This window comes from Sardina pilchardus, chromosome 13 (assembly GCF_963854185.1).
Source record: "Sardina pilchardus chromosome 13, fSarPil1.1, whole genome shotgun sequence".
NCBI lineage: Eukaryota > Metazoa > Chordata > Actinopteri > Clupeiformes > Clupeidae > Sardina > Sardina pilchardus.
The window spans coordinates 2,366,024-2,381,558 of NC_085006.1; the positions used below are offsets into that span (position 1 = coordinate 2,366,024).

The 15,535-nt window shown below is 38.6% G+C and overlaps 1 protein-coding gene across 2 annotated transcripts; it reads left to right on the plus strand.

Annotated features, from left to right (window-relative positions):
* Positions 1–96: 96 nt before the first annotated feature.
* Positions 97–13,577, plus strand: eif3k (eukaryotic translation initiation factor 3, subunit K). Of its 2 annotated transcripts, none has more exons than XM_062552930.1 (8): positions 97–251; positions 733–831; positions 2,220–2,340; positions 2,921–2,998; positions 4,182–4,248; positions 5,869–5,946; positions 11,526–11,651; positions 13,455–13,577. In XM_062552930.1, exons 1-8 carry the CDS (start codon positions 190–192, stop codon positions 13,484–13,486), a joined length of 663 nt encoding a protein of 220 aa, XP_062408914.1. In that variant the 5' UTR covers positions 97–189; the 3' UTR covers positions 13,487–13,577. The 2 variants fall into 2 exon arrangements, with proteins under 2 accessions (XP_062408914.1, XP_062408915.1); XM_062552931.1 differs by having other exon boundaries at positions 2,924–2,998.
* The last annotated feature ends 1,958 nt before the right edge of the window (positions 13,578–15,535 follow it).

A 15,535-nucleotide genomic window follows, 5' to 3' on the forward strand; every position in this document is an offset into this window, starting at 1 on the left:
CACTGTTATCCAGGCGGGGGCGACAACTTCAGAAGTTCACCAAGGAGGTACTCTAACTTCCGGTGAAATCCAGCAGTACATCCTTCCGTTCCAGTTACGTTTCCTCTAAGCGAGTCGCTTTACTCATGTATCAGTGGTTACACGTGTGGATTTTATTCTAACGTTCACCAAAAACACATTCTTGATAACATGGGCACGTCGTTCGAACAGATGCGAGCAAATGTAGCCAAGCTACTTCGTGGTATTGACAGGTAACTTTCTTGTTACAAATGGAAGAAAATATTTTATTAACTAACTATTGACTGCTAGTTAGCTAACTGCTCAAATGAAAGCTCATCCAGGGTAGTTAGATCCAGCTGCCATGAGACAGTAACAGTTAAATAGCTCGCTGCTGTAATCTTTGTATGCTGTTTAATTAATTAGGTGATACGAGCTTTGAAAACACTAACGTTAACAGAATTATTTGAACCATTCAGACATTCAGACAACCATTCAACCATTCAGACCATTCATAACGCTATCTGTTATCTGCGCCTAGGCTATGTATGTGTTTCTTCAGCATAACGTCAACGTTCTCATCACAGTTTGTATGATGATGGGTGGTGACTTCAGTTTCTGCTGTGCTCATTAGTGATGTATGTTTTAGAGGTAATGAATAAGTTAAATTAAATCAGCATGTTACTCACATTTCAACTGGTATGTTTTGTAAGCTAACGTAAACGTTATCCTCAGGTACAACCCGGAGAATCTTGCGACTCTGGAGCGGTATGTAGAAACGCAAGCAAGAGAAAACGCGTATGACCTGGAAGCCAATCTTGCTGTTCTCAAACTGTAAGTTCCTCAACAACTACCTGCAACGTTATCACTTAAGGGATAATGTATGGAAAGCAACACCGGCCATTATCGGGAAAATAATGCATCATTCCAGACAGATATTTTTTAGTCGGAATCTCCCAGTTTCATTCCAGAAAACCTCGGGTGTCAATAATTCTAACGTCCTACTGGGGAAAAGGTACAATAGAACGGCACTAGAGGTCAGAGTTCCCACTTTTGAATTCGGGATAAGTCCATCTACCCCAGCTTCAAGGTTGGAATTGAATCTGACATCTAAAATGCAGCATATTATCCTGACAGGGCGAAATGGACCAGCGGATGACCGGTGTTCCATACATTATCCCATTATTATAGAACTATTAGCCAAAACGAAAAAATAGAATCCACATCATGTGGACCACTTTGTCTCTTTACATGTATTTGTTACCGATTCTTGTGGCTTTTGCTGAGAAACAAATAGTTTGACACATGCTGAACTTCAATCAGTTCAGCTGATCAACCGTCTGTGACTGCCCCATGCAGAACTTGACGACAAAAAGATAGGAGATGTAGCCTACAGCATATTACATTATGATGAAGTGAACACATTACTCTGTATTGCTCTGATCAGGATTTGGCAGTCATAAACATGGCAGAGGTGTTATGATTCTGTCATAGCCCCAAGACAGTAAGATCTGAAGTCTGCACATTTTGGATTCGATAAGCTTTGTGATATCTTATTATAACCTTCCCCAAGCGTCTGAATTGCATAAATAGTATATTCGTAATAAAATAAATATGAAAAAAGTAGGCTTTACATCTCTAAAGTTAAAGAATGGAAAACACTTGAACGGGATTATCCATTTACATTCAGATTTTACCATAGACTGATGAACACTAGTCCTTGCTTGGTAGTCTACCATCCCGTTCAGAGTTTATGGTTGCTACAAATTAGACTTTTCTTATGCAAATCTTTCTTTTTTATTTCCCACCCTGAACATGGAGAAAATGCACCATTGAGATCAATATGTTTTGTCCCCACCCCTGCATTATCAGTGATTCAGTGATTTTAGTGCCATCTGTGGTTACTCTATACAACACATTTCTCAATAGATCTCAATGGTGCATTTTGCTGGTGGTTTTGAGGTTTTGTTTGAACGTCAACAGAAGTGACGTTACCATTCTCCTATTTTTCATGAATTAATGCACAAAATGCTTATTTCTAACATTTATTTTGTTCAATAATGTTAATGATCACTTCACCTTTAAGATATGCTGCCCAGGTGTCAATTTAACTGGTGTAACACTAGAACAATTCTGGTAATTTGTGAAAAATTGGGGGAAGAAATACTTTGTATTTATATTTTTGTATGTGTTTGATTAACTTGAATGTTTTCTCTTTTTAGCTACCAGTTCAACCCAGCGTATTTTCAGACCACAGTCACCTCGCAAGTCTTACTCAAGGCTCTGACAAATCTCCCCCACACAGACTTCACCCTATGCAAATGCATGATTGACCAGACACATGTATCTTTTTGGAGCCTATTTATACTGTGTGCTCTTGTGGTTATGTTTCTCTACAAGTTAACATCTTTTAAATGTATTTAGTATCATTAAATATCATAACACTATTACTAAAAAGAATACTGTTAATGTGCTTATACTTATAGAGGGGCATGCTATTTATCTGTTATTTATGTCACCCAAAACTACCTAGGAGGTGTGTTTCCATCCAACTAGTTTGTATTTTGATCAACCATTTCAAATGTACAAAATGTGCAAATTTGAAGCTGTTGGAGGGTGGATACAGTTGCTATTTGTTGGAAGTGTAATGTGACTAAGGCGGATGGAAATTGGTTCATTTGCATAAACCCAGTTATTTGGATTTTACTGTTGTCATAAACTGACATCCTTACGGTTGTGATTGAACAGCTTTCCCAAGAAGAATGTCAATTTTTTAATTGGTGGATGGAAATGTGTATACTCACATTTTCAGCAATGCGCTTAAAATGTCTTAATCATTTAGATGGAAACACAGCTGTATCCACACTGCTTGGAGAAAAGTTTAGTCTTTTCCAGATGTTTGATTTCCTTGACTACAGTGTCGCAGCAGGAGGAACGGCCGATCAGACAGATACTCTACCTGGGTAACCTTCTGGAGACATGCCATTTCCAGGCATTCTGGGTACGTCATTGCATAAGTACCTGCACACTGCCAATGTTTAAGTCAGGGGTCTCCAACTGATACAGTAGCTCTCCACCTCTATCTGAGTAGCTCTCCAAAAGGCTCAAGGAAGATGTTAAATCTGTAAAACTTCTATCAAATTAAAGTCCCAGTATACAAACGCAGAAGGTAAAGGAGTTGAAGGGAGCCATAAAATGCACTGCATTTGGATGGATTTGGAATACACGGCTGCATTCTCAATCACGTCCATAATCTTTTCAAGTTACCAAACCAAACTGATGTTACTATGATTTGTGTGTGTGACTTTGAAAAGGAGTGAGGGAGAGAGAAGACGCGTAAGAAATGAGCACTAACAAGCCTGTTTGTTAACATGATGTGCATATTTTCATATTTTAATACATTTTCATAACATTTATATATCAGAACACCACTAGTGGAGATAGGTGCATCCAAATAGTCAGCTGTAATAGGTGAGGAGAGATGTCTAGGGAGAGGTGAGATTGTTAAAACATTGAGAGTTCTTAAAATGTAGCAATTAGGGTAGCTCTGTGAGCGGTAATGATATTAGACGGCTTACCTTATGCTGCAGTTCTGCTGAAGAGAAAATAGACGTTCAAAGTTTATTTGATGAATATACACAAATGTGCACTTTAATGCTGCTTGCAATGTTCATCAGATTGATACTTGCTATGCACTCTTTACTACTAGTAGCAATAGATATTAATATGAAAACTATTGCCAGAGTAGGGTATAGTTGCATTATGATAGCAGATGACCTAAAATCTTGTTGCCAGCTTAGAGTATGCTTTCAGTCCACACACACACACACACACACAGGGCCTCCCAAACAATCCTGACTGCGTCCCATTTAATTTGGCCTTCAGAACGTTTTTCAGTTAGATTTGTTTAAAAATGAAAAAACCCTGTTCTACTCATATTAAGCATTAGTAGCTTTTGGCCATGTTTTTTATTTTTATTTTTACGGTACATCTCTGGGGGAAAAGGTTGGAGGCCTCTGATAAGTTAAAATGCTTAGACAAAAAACATAAAGCGACTTATTTCCATGCGCTAATGCTTGTCAAAATGCCCGTCTGTTGTCTAAAAATATTTTTCTGTGGATTTTTCTCTTAAATATTGTCTTGTTGTTTGACATGGATGCTGTCTGTCTGTGAATACATCACAGACTAGTCTGGAGGAGAACAGGGAGCTTATTGATGGCATCACTGGATTTGAAGATTCAGTACGGAAGTGTGAGTTACAATTTTGCTAATTCTGGTAGTCTATCTTGATTTAGTTTAAGTTACTAAAGCACCTCAAAACATTGGGGTACTATCAAAGGCGCTATATAAGTCCAAGGTATTATTATTATTATTATTATTACTAAATTACATAATGCCATACAGAATGTAATTAAAATGGTCTGTAATGGACTGGGTGGTATTTACACTTGTATAGTTGAAGAGCTCTTTTCCAAAATGCTATAAATCCATTTTTTCAAAACATTAATAAATCATGTTATTTAATTGTGTATTTCGAGTAATATCAATAAAAGTGTAGTTTTTGTGTTTTGATTGAGGAAAGATAAATCAAATAACAATAACCCAAATACCGTTCCACTGAAATTACTTGGAAAACAAAATGAAAAAAAAAAAAAAAAAATGTATGAAAAGGCATTAAAATGGTGGATATATTGTTTTGGATAAGAGCTCTTCAGTTGCCTAAACCAAACAGAACACCTTTGAGTTGAATTAGAACAACGCCCCTTAGCTGTTCGATTATACAGTATAACCCACGGCCTCTCTGGGCTTATTGCTTAAATTAATTGTGGGTGGACCACAAACTATTAGAAAGTAAATTAAACATTCTGTGAAATGTGAACATTTTAAAATTATAGGCCAATTTTTTGTCAGCTAGTGGCACTATATTTGCAGACTCCCATTAGGTTAATTCCATTTATCCTGCTAGACACAAGCGCTTAGATCACTGAGACTGTAATTTGTGTCTCTTTTTTCACTACACATGTGTTTGAATCCCTGAGAACACAAATTAACAGGAAACGTAGTGTTCCTAGAGACGGCATATGTGCAGGGTGTGGTGTGAAGGCATGCCCAGGCCTTGACTAGATGAAGTGAATTGCTCTTGTGGTTCGCTCGGTGCATTGCCATTGGGATGTCACATGCCACAGCTGATATAGTATAGCTGAATAGTTTGGAGTAATTTCACCTTAGGGTTCTTTGTACCATGACCTCGAGCCAAACATTCCCCCGGAAACTTTTTTCTCTTGGTCGAGTTTGCACTTTCAGCCGGATAACTAAGAGCAGGTGTTAACAGAACCAGTGCTGTGTCTCGTAAATTACCCCACTAATAATGCCTGGAATGGTATGAAACTTCTACAGTAGTGCAAAAAGGGTCTGTGCTCATAAAATGAGGCATAGGAAAGTTTGTAAGTAGTAGAGCTGCCGCAATTTTGTCAACGTATTCAACCATGAAAATTAGTCAACAGCAAGTTTTTTAGTCACAATAGGGGTGTAACACTGACCTAATAGCAAACAATGCGATGCATCGATTCATGTTTATTTTTGCGCCAACATTTTCGCCACATAACATTTCTCTCTTGCCCTCCTAAACTCTAGATGGCGGCATGCATGCTTGTTGTAGTAGGCCCTACACCTTACGTTTGAGTGTTGATGTCACATGCCACAGCTGAGTGATATGTGCACAAACTGTGTGAAGAACTGTATAGCAGCTAGGAAGATTATATTTTGAACATTTGATATAGTCTGCAAGATTATCACTGGTAGTTGACATCATCTTAGCCGATCTTGGGAAATATTAACACACTTGTACCATTTTTTTGTGTTATTTTTCAGTTATCTGCCATGTTGTGGGGATCACCTACCAGAACATTGAACACAGGCTTTTGGCTGAAATGTTGGGTGATCCATTGGGTAAGAAGACTCAACCTGAACATAGATGTCCTTATTTCTCAATTTATTAGGTCAAATCGATGTAGATCATTGTTCAAACAATTTGAGTAAGGTCTTTGTTCTGTGAAAGTTCTGTGAAAATTGTATAAGCAATATGGGACGTGCCTCAGTTCTAATACCAACCAAATTGTTAACCAAATTGTGTTTTCCATTATTTGTTTTGATTTTTGTTCGTTCATTGTTCGTCTACAAAAAATAGTTCCAATTTTTTCCTTGGCATCTCCTGTTGCCAAGTGACAACTCTTCACTCGACAGCCAAGTTCAGTGTGAGCAGCTATATGTGCTTGTACACATAGGGGGGAATTCTCCCATGAGCGTAAGGGTGCTTAAGTCCAAAAAAACGCGCAACTACGCACATTTCCCTCTAAGTGAATTCTGCCATCCACTTAAATCGGCCATTTACGCGTGGTAGAGAGTTGCGCGTTTTGGGCGGAGCAACCCCAAAATCTGGGTGTTTCTTATATATACAACTCTTGCGCGCATTCTGCCATGGCTTAAGCACTTTTCCAGCTACGCACTCTGGAGGGCTGGAATAAGGTCGAGCGCCACTACAAGGTGAAACAACATATTGCTCATATCGGCAGAAGGCCTAGTTCTAAATACATGTAGGCAACACGGAATTTACAAATTGACATTACAGTATCAAATGTGATGCTTATAAGCTGATACAGCTTCATGTTTTCCGCATTACAGTGTCACACAGTGGCATATTTCGCACCATTACCTTCACTGGCTTCATAGGTTACATTGTTACATAGTGAAAATCCCGTTATAATCACCCACTTTCAGTATTGGATCTTACCGATTATGTATCTTCAGTTTTGACGAGAAGTCATAATCCCATAGCATACTTCGTTCTTTCCAACTTCACTGAAGACATCCATACATTTGCACAGACGTCTGCAGTAAAGTGGAGCAGCAGTTTATTCTCTCGTCTTTTAATTCGTTTGTAATGGAGATCGAACTCGTTACGTCAGTCTCTCTGCTGTGTTCGAAGCTGCAGATGTCAGTCTACATATGTCTTAGTATAGATAAATTGATATTATGCGAGGCAGCTGCCAGCTGAACCTTTTTGTCAACCGTGAGTTTTTGAATTATAAATCTACACACCTCAAGCACGTCTTGACTCTTTATAAACAAACATCAAAGCAAAAGTGAAATTTTGTGAAGTAATTTCTTTGTTAACCCTATGAGCCCGACGGACGCAAAGTGCGTCAAAAAACACACCCATTCTTCTCTGTTACATTGCTCCGCGATTGTTAGTCACAGCGAGATGAGACCTATATTGCACAAAAGAGCAGAACCAGGGCTTTCCAACGAGACTAGACACTTGTCTGTACGATCAAGTATGAAAATAAAATAAAATCATGAAGTTATATCAAAGTATATCATATTTACAGTCTATATTGCTCTGCGTTCACCCTAGAGATGCGCGGATGGCGGTTACAGCCGCGGACTCCGCGGTTAAACCGCGGATCGGGCGGATGACCTTACAAAAAATAATATTTTAATTAGATTCGGGCGGGTGGCGGTTGAACCGATCAAATGGAAAAAAAAATATATAAGCTACATTGTTAAATACTGTTACTTACATCCGATAAAAACATGCACACTTTTCTCATCAGGCAGTAATTTGATCTAGTTGTGTCTATGCAATGCATGCTGCTTTGTTTACTATCAGAGATGGCAACGCCGCCAGTGAATGTGCGTGACTCAAAGGTAACAACAAGTTTAAATTAAGTTGCCTATGTAGCCTATGTTTTCGTCTGCAATGTGCAATAAGAAAGAAGAAGTTTAACTTGTACGTAAGGCCTGCTGATATGGATTGCACTGTCTGCCTGGAAAAGACGTGCACTCGTACAATCAAAATTAACGGGAGTCTTCAGAACAGGCTCGTCCTAGTCGTCACCCTGACAAGCTGCAGAGTTAATTGGCCTGTAATGCGAATGGCTTGTTGTTATTCTATTCGGACTTTCTTTCTTTTTGTATAAAGAATAAAGTGTAATTGCCATTAATTAGACTAAATAGCTGCATCTTTCTAGAACAAGAGCTTTATCGCGTCGCATCAGCGTCTTGGATCACCCATAGACCTTTTAACAGAGATCTTTGCTTTAAACAAATAGCGGATGGCGGGCGGGTGCGGTTCTGAAAAACACATAAAAAACGTAAGTGCGGATGGATGGCGGATGGATGATGAGTTGTATGATGCGGTTGCGGATAGAATAATAGTCCATCCGCGCATCTCTAGTTCACCCGCGCATCCGGGATTCTCGCTTGAATTACTCACGGCCCCGGCATCGCACAGACATGACACGCATATCAAACGAAAGAGGAGAAACAGAGCTTTCCATTGATACCAAAGACATCGATCCTTTTGTGTTATGAAAACAGACGAAGTGACAAACAAATAATAATGTCATATAGCTTTGGCTACCATTACTTTCGTTTGATTTCCTCGTGAAACCGCCATCAGAAAGATATGGAACGCATCTCAGATGAAAGAGGAGAGCTAGAGCTATCCACAGATACCAAATACAACCTTCTAGGCCATAAAACAGACGAAGTGACCGCAAAATAACAACTTCATTTAGCTCCACTTACCCCATGTTTTTGTGTGGCATAATAGATGTTCATAATCCAATGTTCTCATGTGTTTCTCTATGGCAAGTCACGTTCATAATATGGTTTTGAGATCCTAGCTAACTCCTGTATGGTATCCAATTCAAGACTCATATTGCATCCACATTTGTTTGACAAATAAACACTTTTTGCCTTCACTTTGTTTATTGCAATGCAGTAAAAAAAAAATATTATAGAGAATCATCATCTGTGCACTTCATGTGTGCTACCACGCAAACAAGTCAGGTCAGATCAGCTAGTGTCACAAATATGGAGCGCAAAAAGTGTCAAAAAGTCATTTCTCATCACTAAATAAAAATTGCCATTTATTTCTGGAAGGCACACACCACATATTTCTGTAAATTGCTCAGCCCCAAAGTATACCTCCACCATGGTTCTTATATTGACATTCTCAGGGCAGTCAGGCCTACACAACCATGCAAGGCAGGTTGAGCTGTCAGCTTGCTGTGGTGAGATATACGTCAAAATGTAAGAATTTGTATAGTATGCTTTTTACATTTTTATTATTTAAAAATCTAAATCAAATCAATGCAAGTTTTTATACATGATATTATGGCAGATCTGGGTAGCCTAGACTGTGCTGAAAAAAAAACAATATATAGCATGTGTGAATGGCACTTACAATGACCAGGATAAACGCTTCTAACTAGAGGTAGTGAAAATGCCCTTAAAACAGTGTAGGGCTCATAGGGTTAAACTATGTGATGACACACCATTTTACTGTAGGCAGTTCTTTATCCAGTTCACCTTGCATACGTTTTCAAAATCAAAGACTGGTTGGTGTTCTTTCTGGACTTAAATGGCGTTCAGAAGGTCAATGAGAAAGTCCACGTTCCACGTTTTCATATCAACCTAAATTAAGGAGGTGGTAGATTAGTCTGGTTCTTTTTTAAATAAATCACGCCTCTTTCATAAGCCCGCCTTGATTCCGAATTTGCGCGGTGTGGGTGTGACAGAAGCGGAGATGGGAGAATGCGTGTAAAACATAGGTGCGCAACAGACACACGTGAAAAAAAGCTTACATGCTATTTACGCGCGAAGGGAAGAATTCCCCCCCCATAGTAATTTCTGCATCGGGTCTCTATGCCTACAGGATATTTCAATCTGGATGAAGGATCAGCACCTTCAGCTTAATCTTTCTAAAACTGAGTTCTTGGTGTTTCCAGCAAAAACAGCTATTCCCCAACAGATTAACATCCAGCTTGACTCATCTTCACTGACTCCAACTACAGTGTAGATCAGCACTAAGGGTGTCACGATCTCGATTTTAAATCGAAATCGATCGAAATTACATCTCAATCTCGAACTTCGAACTGAAAAGTAGAATCGACGATGCAGCCACACCCCCAACGTGACGTCCAGCATGTATGCCCATGATGCAAAACCACACACGTGTTATACTGAAGCATCAACACTCCTCTAATTTTAGGCTGCAGCCAGTTAAAAAATGCACATCAACCTCTTGTTACTCTGAAATCACGGGTGTGGAAGTATTTTTGCGTTCAATCAAGTCACGTTTCTTTTGTTTACAACCTCACGGATGGAACGGTTTCAAAATAAAACTTGCTTTCAAAATAAAAGCCCCCTCAAACAGATTAGGAAGAGGGCAAAAAATAAAAATTAATATAATAATAATAATGACACAAGGAATGCATTAATAAAAAAGATAAAATAGAATCGAATCGTGGCTTTAAAATCCAAAATTAAATCGAATCGAGGATTTGGAGAATCGTGACACCCCTAATCAGCACGTAACTTTGGTGTCATAATTGATGACCTACTTAATTTCTCTGAGCATGTAGCCTCATTTGCAAAATCATGTCGGTATACCCTTTACAACATTAGGAAGATCAGACCTTATCTGACACAAGATTCTACACAGCTTCTTGTACAGGCCATGGTTATCTCCAAGTTGGGCTATTGTAATTCGCTGTTAGCTGGCCTACCTGATTGTGTATTAAGACCATTACAATTGATTCAGAATGTTGCTGCGGCACGACTGGTCTTCAATCAGCCAAAGAGGACACATGTAACTCCTCTCCTACTCTCCACTGGCTCCCTATTGTGGACTGAATTAAATTTAAATCTCTCACTTTGGCCAATAGGACACTGACTGGATCTGCTCCCGGCTACTTTAGTTCATTGATCAAGATGTATATTCCCAACCGCCCACTGCGGTCTTCTGATGATCGTCTGTTGTGTCCACCAACCATAAACGCTAGGTCGATTTCTAGATTATTTTCATCAGTGGTTCCATATTGGTGGGATGAGTTGCCCAGTACCCTCTGTTCTAGCAACAGTTTCGGATCTTTCAAGAGGGGTCTTAAGGCATATTTGTTCAATATGCACTTAGTCTATTGAGCGTTTCTTATGTGTATATGGTTTGTATAATAGTATTGTTTTTGTTATAATTAGTCCATTGATTGAATTTGACACTGTTGTTTTTATTTTTGCTGTTCTCCTTAAATTTAGCCTTACAATGCCATAGTTATTGTTATTATATGATTGATTGAATGACTTATTGTTTAATTGCTATTCTCCTATATATTCATTGTTTATTTCTCATTAGGTTATTGCTTGAACTTGTATTATTTATTGATAATATTGCTTCCTCCCTATTTTTTTTTGTAATTGTTCACTGTTGAATTAATTTGCATTGTTATTTATTTGTATGACGCTTTGGACAAAGGCGTCTGCTAAATAACAATAACCATAACCATCATTTTTATAACCTACTTGCTATAAGTCAATGTAAAATCACGACTTAACTCTAGATTAAACCATATTGAAACCGAAAACTTCATATGTAGTGCTCTTTCTCTTTCAAAAACTAACTTGTAATTTATAGTGACACCTCTTTTGCTTTAATTTGAGTCCTTTGTCCTCTCTTTGATCTCCAGACACTCAGGTGAAAGTGTGGATGAGTAAATATGGCTGGACAGAGGATGAAGAGGGTATGATTTTCATCTTCAACCAGGAAGAGAGCATCAAACCCAAGAACATTGTGGAGAAGATTGACTTTGAAAGTGAGTGTCATCTGCCTCATACAAGGGCTGTGCTATTAATTGGTTTTAAATCGTAATCGCGATTATGTGTTTAGAACGATGTTAAAAATGTAAAATCGATTTTTCACTTTAACTAGGGTAATTACGTTACTTATGTTATATGCACCGGTATGTTTGCAAGTGTTGAATTTTGCGGTAGAAGTTCAATCATTTTTCTTAATTTGTTTAATAATAGCAACAAGATTTACACTTAAATCCCAATGGTGAAATTATTTGCAAAATGTTCAATAAAACATTGTTTATGTTTTATTGAACGCACACACACACACACACACACACACACACACACACACACAACCTAAATCCATGAGGAGGTCATCTTTAGTTGTGGACCATTGATTTGAGCAAACGCTAAAGCTAAATGCTGTAGCTTCAGGGGCATTAATATGTCGATGTTTCAAAATGTCAAGGGAAAGCTGGGTCTCTAGTGATTCATAGGCTACTACAAATACATTAATTACACAACCATACGACACTGTCATTTGCCCCTTGAAAAAAGTAATTGACTGTTGCGCTTTCCAGAGAGAAAGTGATTCTCTCCACATAGCCTATGGCTATCCCTAAGCCATCAAATGTGTGAACATAACAGGCTACATTAAGGCAAGTAGGCTACAAAAGTGCAGGAAAAGTCTTAAGTCTAAGATATTTCATGAATTCAACTCTTCAACTGTCCAATCCTCTGCTGATTTACTGCTGCGTATATGAGTTGAGACTTGATGTGAGACTCCACCGTAGCCACCGCTCACATTGAAATTAATGTTAATTGACATTTCCTGCCCTTTCAGTCTTATAAATCATTCTAGAGTCGCTGCAGAAATCAATGGATCACCACTGCACATTCTAGGATTTTTTCACAACCTAGATACACCTATCATGCACACCCAACCTAGCCTGGCAAGCCAAACTATACATTAAATGTATAGTCTGGAGTCGGACCACTCTCAGAGCTCAAGCCTGTGGGTGGGATGAATCGTTGTCTTTCAAACTGCCTCTGCACGTAATAGGCCAGCACTTGTGACCAATCGTAGCCGGTCGGCAAAATGGCAAATACATCCTTCTTTTAAACTAATGACTTGAGTGCAAGTCTAACTCTTCCAAAGTCAATGACACAACCGATTCAAACGAGCGCTCTTCGTTGTTCTCTATGGTTGTTCTGCTATCTCGCTGTAGCGCAGCTCTGTCGTCACCGCGCTAAGGCGGGCTCAAGGACTCGGTACACAGATAGAACGTTCTGATTGGACCGGCTGACTTGGTGCCGGACGCAGGATTGGCCTTAACGGTGTGACACTAGACTATCCCGCTAGGCAAAATATTTTTTTTGCTGCTAGGGTGCGTCTAGATTTCTAGGCTACCCCCAACCACTTTTTGCAACAAAATCATGCTTTTTTGAAAGGTCTGGATGTGTAGAATATGAATATGAATGTTAACATTGAAAATGTTGGGTTGTAGCCCTGAAAATAGGGAAACCCTACAAACTTTTAGATTACCTATTACATACTCAAACTTCACATATGAAGACTTAAGTCAAATATCTACCATGCTGCATATTGGTAGGTGTCTAAAATTGACATAGGTAAGGCCTTATATTGATATGAGCTCATTTCATGTACAGGCCTCAACCTAGATATGCAGCATGGTAGATATTATTTAGGGGATGCACAGTAGGACTATCTAGCTCGCCGCCTGCTACATCTGACATTTCTGTACAGATGCACATGTTAAATGTACAGTTTGATAATGCTCCATTCCAATCTCTCTCTACAGGTGTCTCAAGCATAATGGCAACATCACAGTGAACCCCACTTACAACAAATCTCTGGACTTTTTAACTATTTTGCCCTCATCAAGAAAACAAATCTTTTCAATAAACATTACAGTTTGACAGTGTTTTGATTTTTTATTTTGTGTTGCTTTGACAAGATTATTTGTTTTGTTGCATTACAATTATTTCTATTTGTATATACGTTTTTGACAGACAGACAGGCAGGCAGGAGGGAAATTTAGATATCCAGTAGGTTATAATAGACACATATAGAGCAATACACTAAAAGGATGGTCATACATGGTCATGAGATGCATATCACCAGATTATAGACTGGGAACAGACATATGCAATATGCATAAGTGGAAGTGAGATTTTAAGGTAGTGTGTGTGCCATGGAGGTAGAGCAAAGACATTACAAGTAAATACTGTGTCTGATAGATTTTTTTAACACCTGTCCGCAATTGCCCTTTTCATCTCGCGCACCCCCTAGAAGCAGCTCGCACACCACAGTTTGGGAATCCCTGGCCTAACGTTATCAAGCCAGGCAAAATTGCTAGCCTAGGCTACTTGAATTAAAATAATGCAGACCACGTGAGACCTAGATAGTTCAGCTGTAAATAAAGCTAACTTCACTGAATCAATGTCAACTCCCGGTGTTGATCCCCGTCTTTTGGCAGGCAATTAGGCATAACATTTAAATGTTTACCACCGTTAATAGCCTGTGAAACTCATATAGCCTACTGCTTCATCTAAAGTTAGGCTACAGCCAGGGTGAATATTGTGATACTCCAGACACTTTGTCACGCTTGAGGGAAACTTCCCGTGCTTTATTTATCAACCAAGTAGCTTATATCACAGCAGAGTTGCTGTTTTAGCCACAACTCACGCTTTTATCAGAGCATTCATTAACAGACCTAACTACAGTATGTCCAACTCCTTCACTCTCGGACCTGCGCAAACAAACACACACGCAAACAACCTAAAACTCCACCCCAAGTTCCCCTTAAAGGGACACAACTATTTCAGGAACTCAACAGGTAACAGAACACATCACACACACTTAAGAGGATATCACAATATGATATCAATGTAATTCGGCTACACAGTCTGCTGAAATGACCATTGAATATTTTATCAGTTTGAAAAATATAGAACTAATCATTCAGCCAATAATGTCGGCGTCGCCTATACTCAAACTGTGATTTTTGTGTGCAATGCGCACCCTAACTGGCTAAATGCTCTTCTACAGTCACGATAATGCAATACAATTATGATGTTTAACGTAGGCAATGTGAGCCTGTGTGACCCATAGACAGTAAAATAATGACCTCTGAAGATTTCACCATTTCGAAAAAAGTTCATTTATCCACACAAATTATCTCTTGCTGTAATCCCTCGTGCTCTCATCCTAAATTGCAGAGTTGATTGTAGCAAAAAAACAACCATTTATGGTTAAACCATAAATGCATGACTTCATATCACAACATAATATCGATGTTAGGTTATAAAATAAACTAGGCCTAGTTTGCCTTTGGACTGTTCGAGCTCCATGCTGGTGTGTTATCTATATATGATCAGTTTGGAAATTGTCCTTACTGTTTATCAACACTCATGTCTAATTCAATTACTACCTAGGAACCTCCACCTTACTTTAGCAACCTACATAGCAGAGTAACCACTATGAATACCCAATGATAAACCTAACAGCTATCTCAATTACCCTTGCAACAATACAGAAATCATCGCAATCACCCTAGTAATGTTAACAAAGACCACTTTCCATTCAATTCAACTTTCCATTTCCACTTTCTCTCCATCCATTTACTTCCAACTATTTATTCTTTCATTAAACTAGTGTCCTCCTATCAACATCCATTAATCTACCTATACATCCATTTAACTATTTGTCTATCAACATTCATTAAACTATCTGTCTCATCAACATCCATTAAACTGTCTATCTCTACACAGTCCTTTAACTATGTCTATTAAACTATATGCCTATCAACATTTATTAAACCACGTCAACCTAGCAACCACCATATATGTCTTAGCAACACCTAACAATCTCAATTACCTA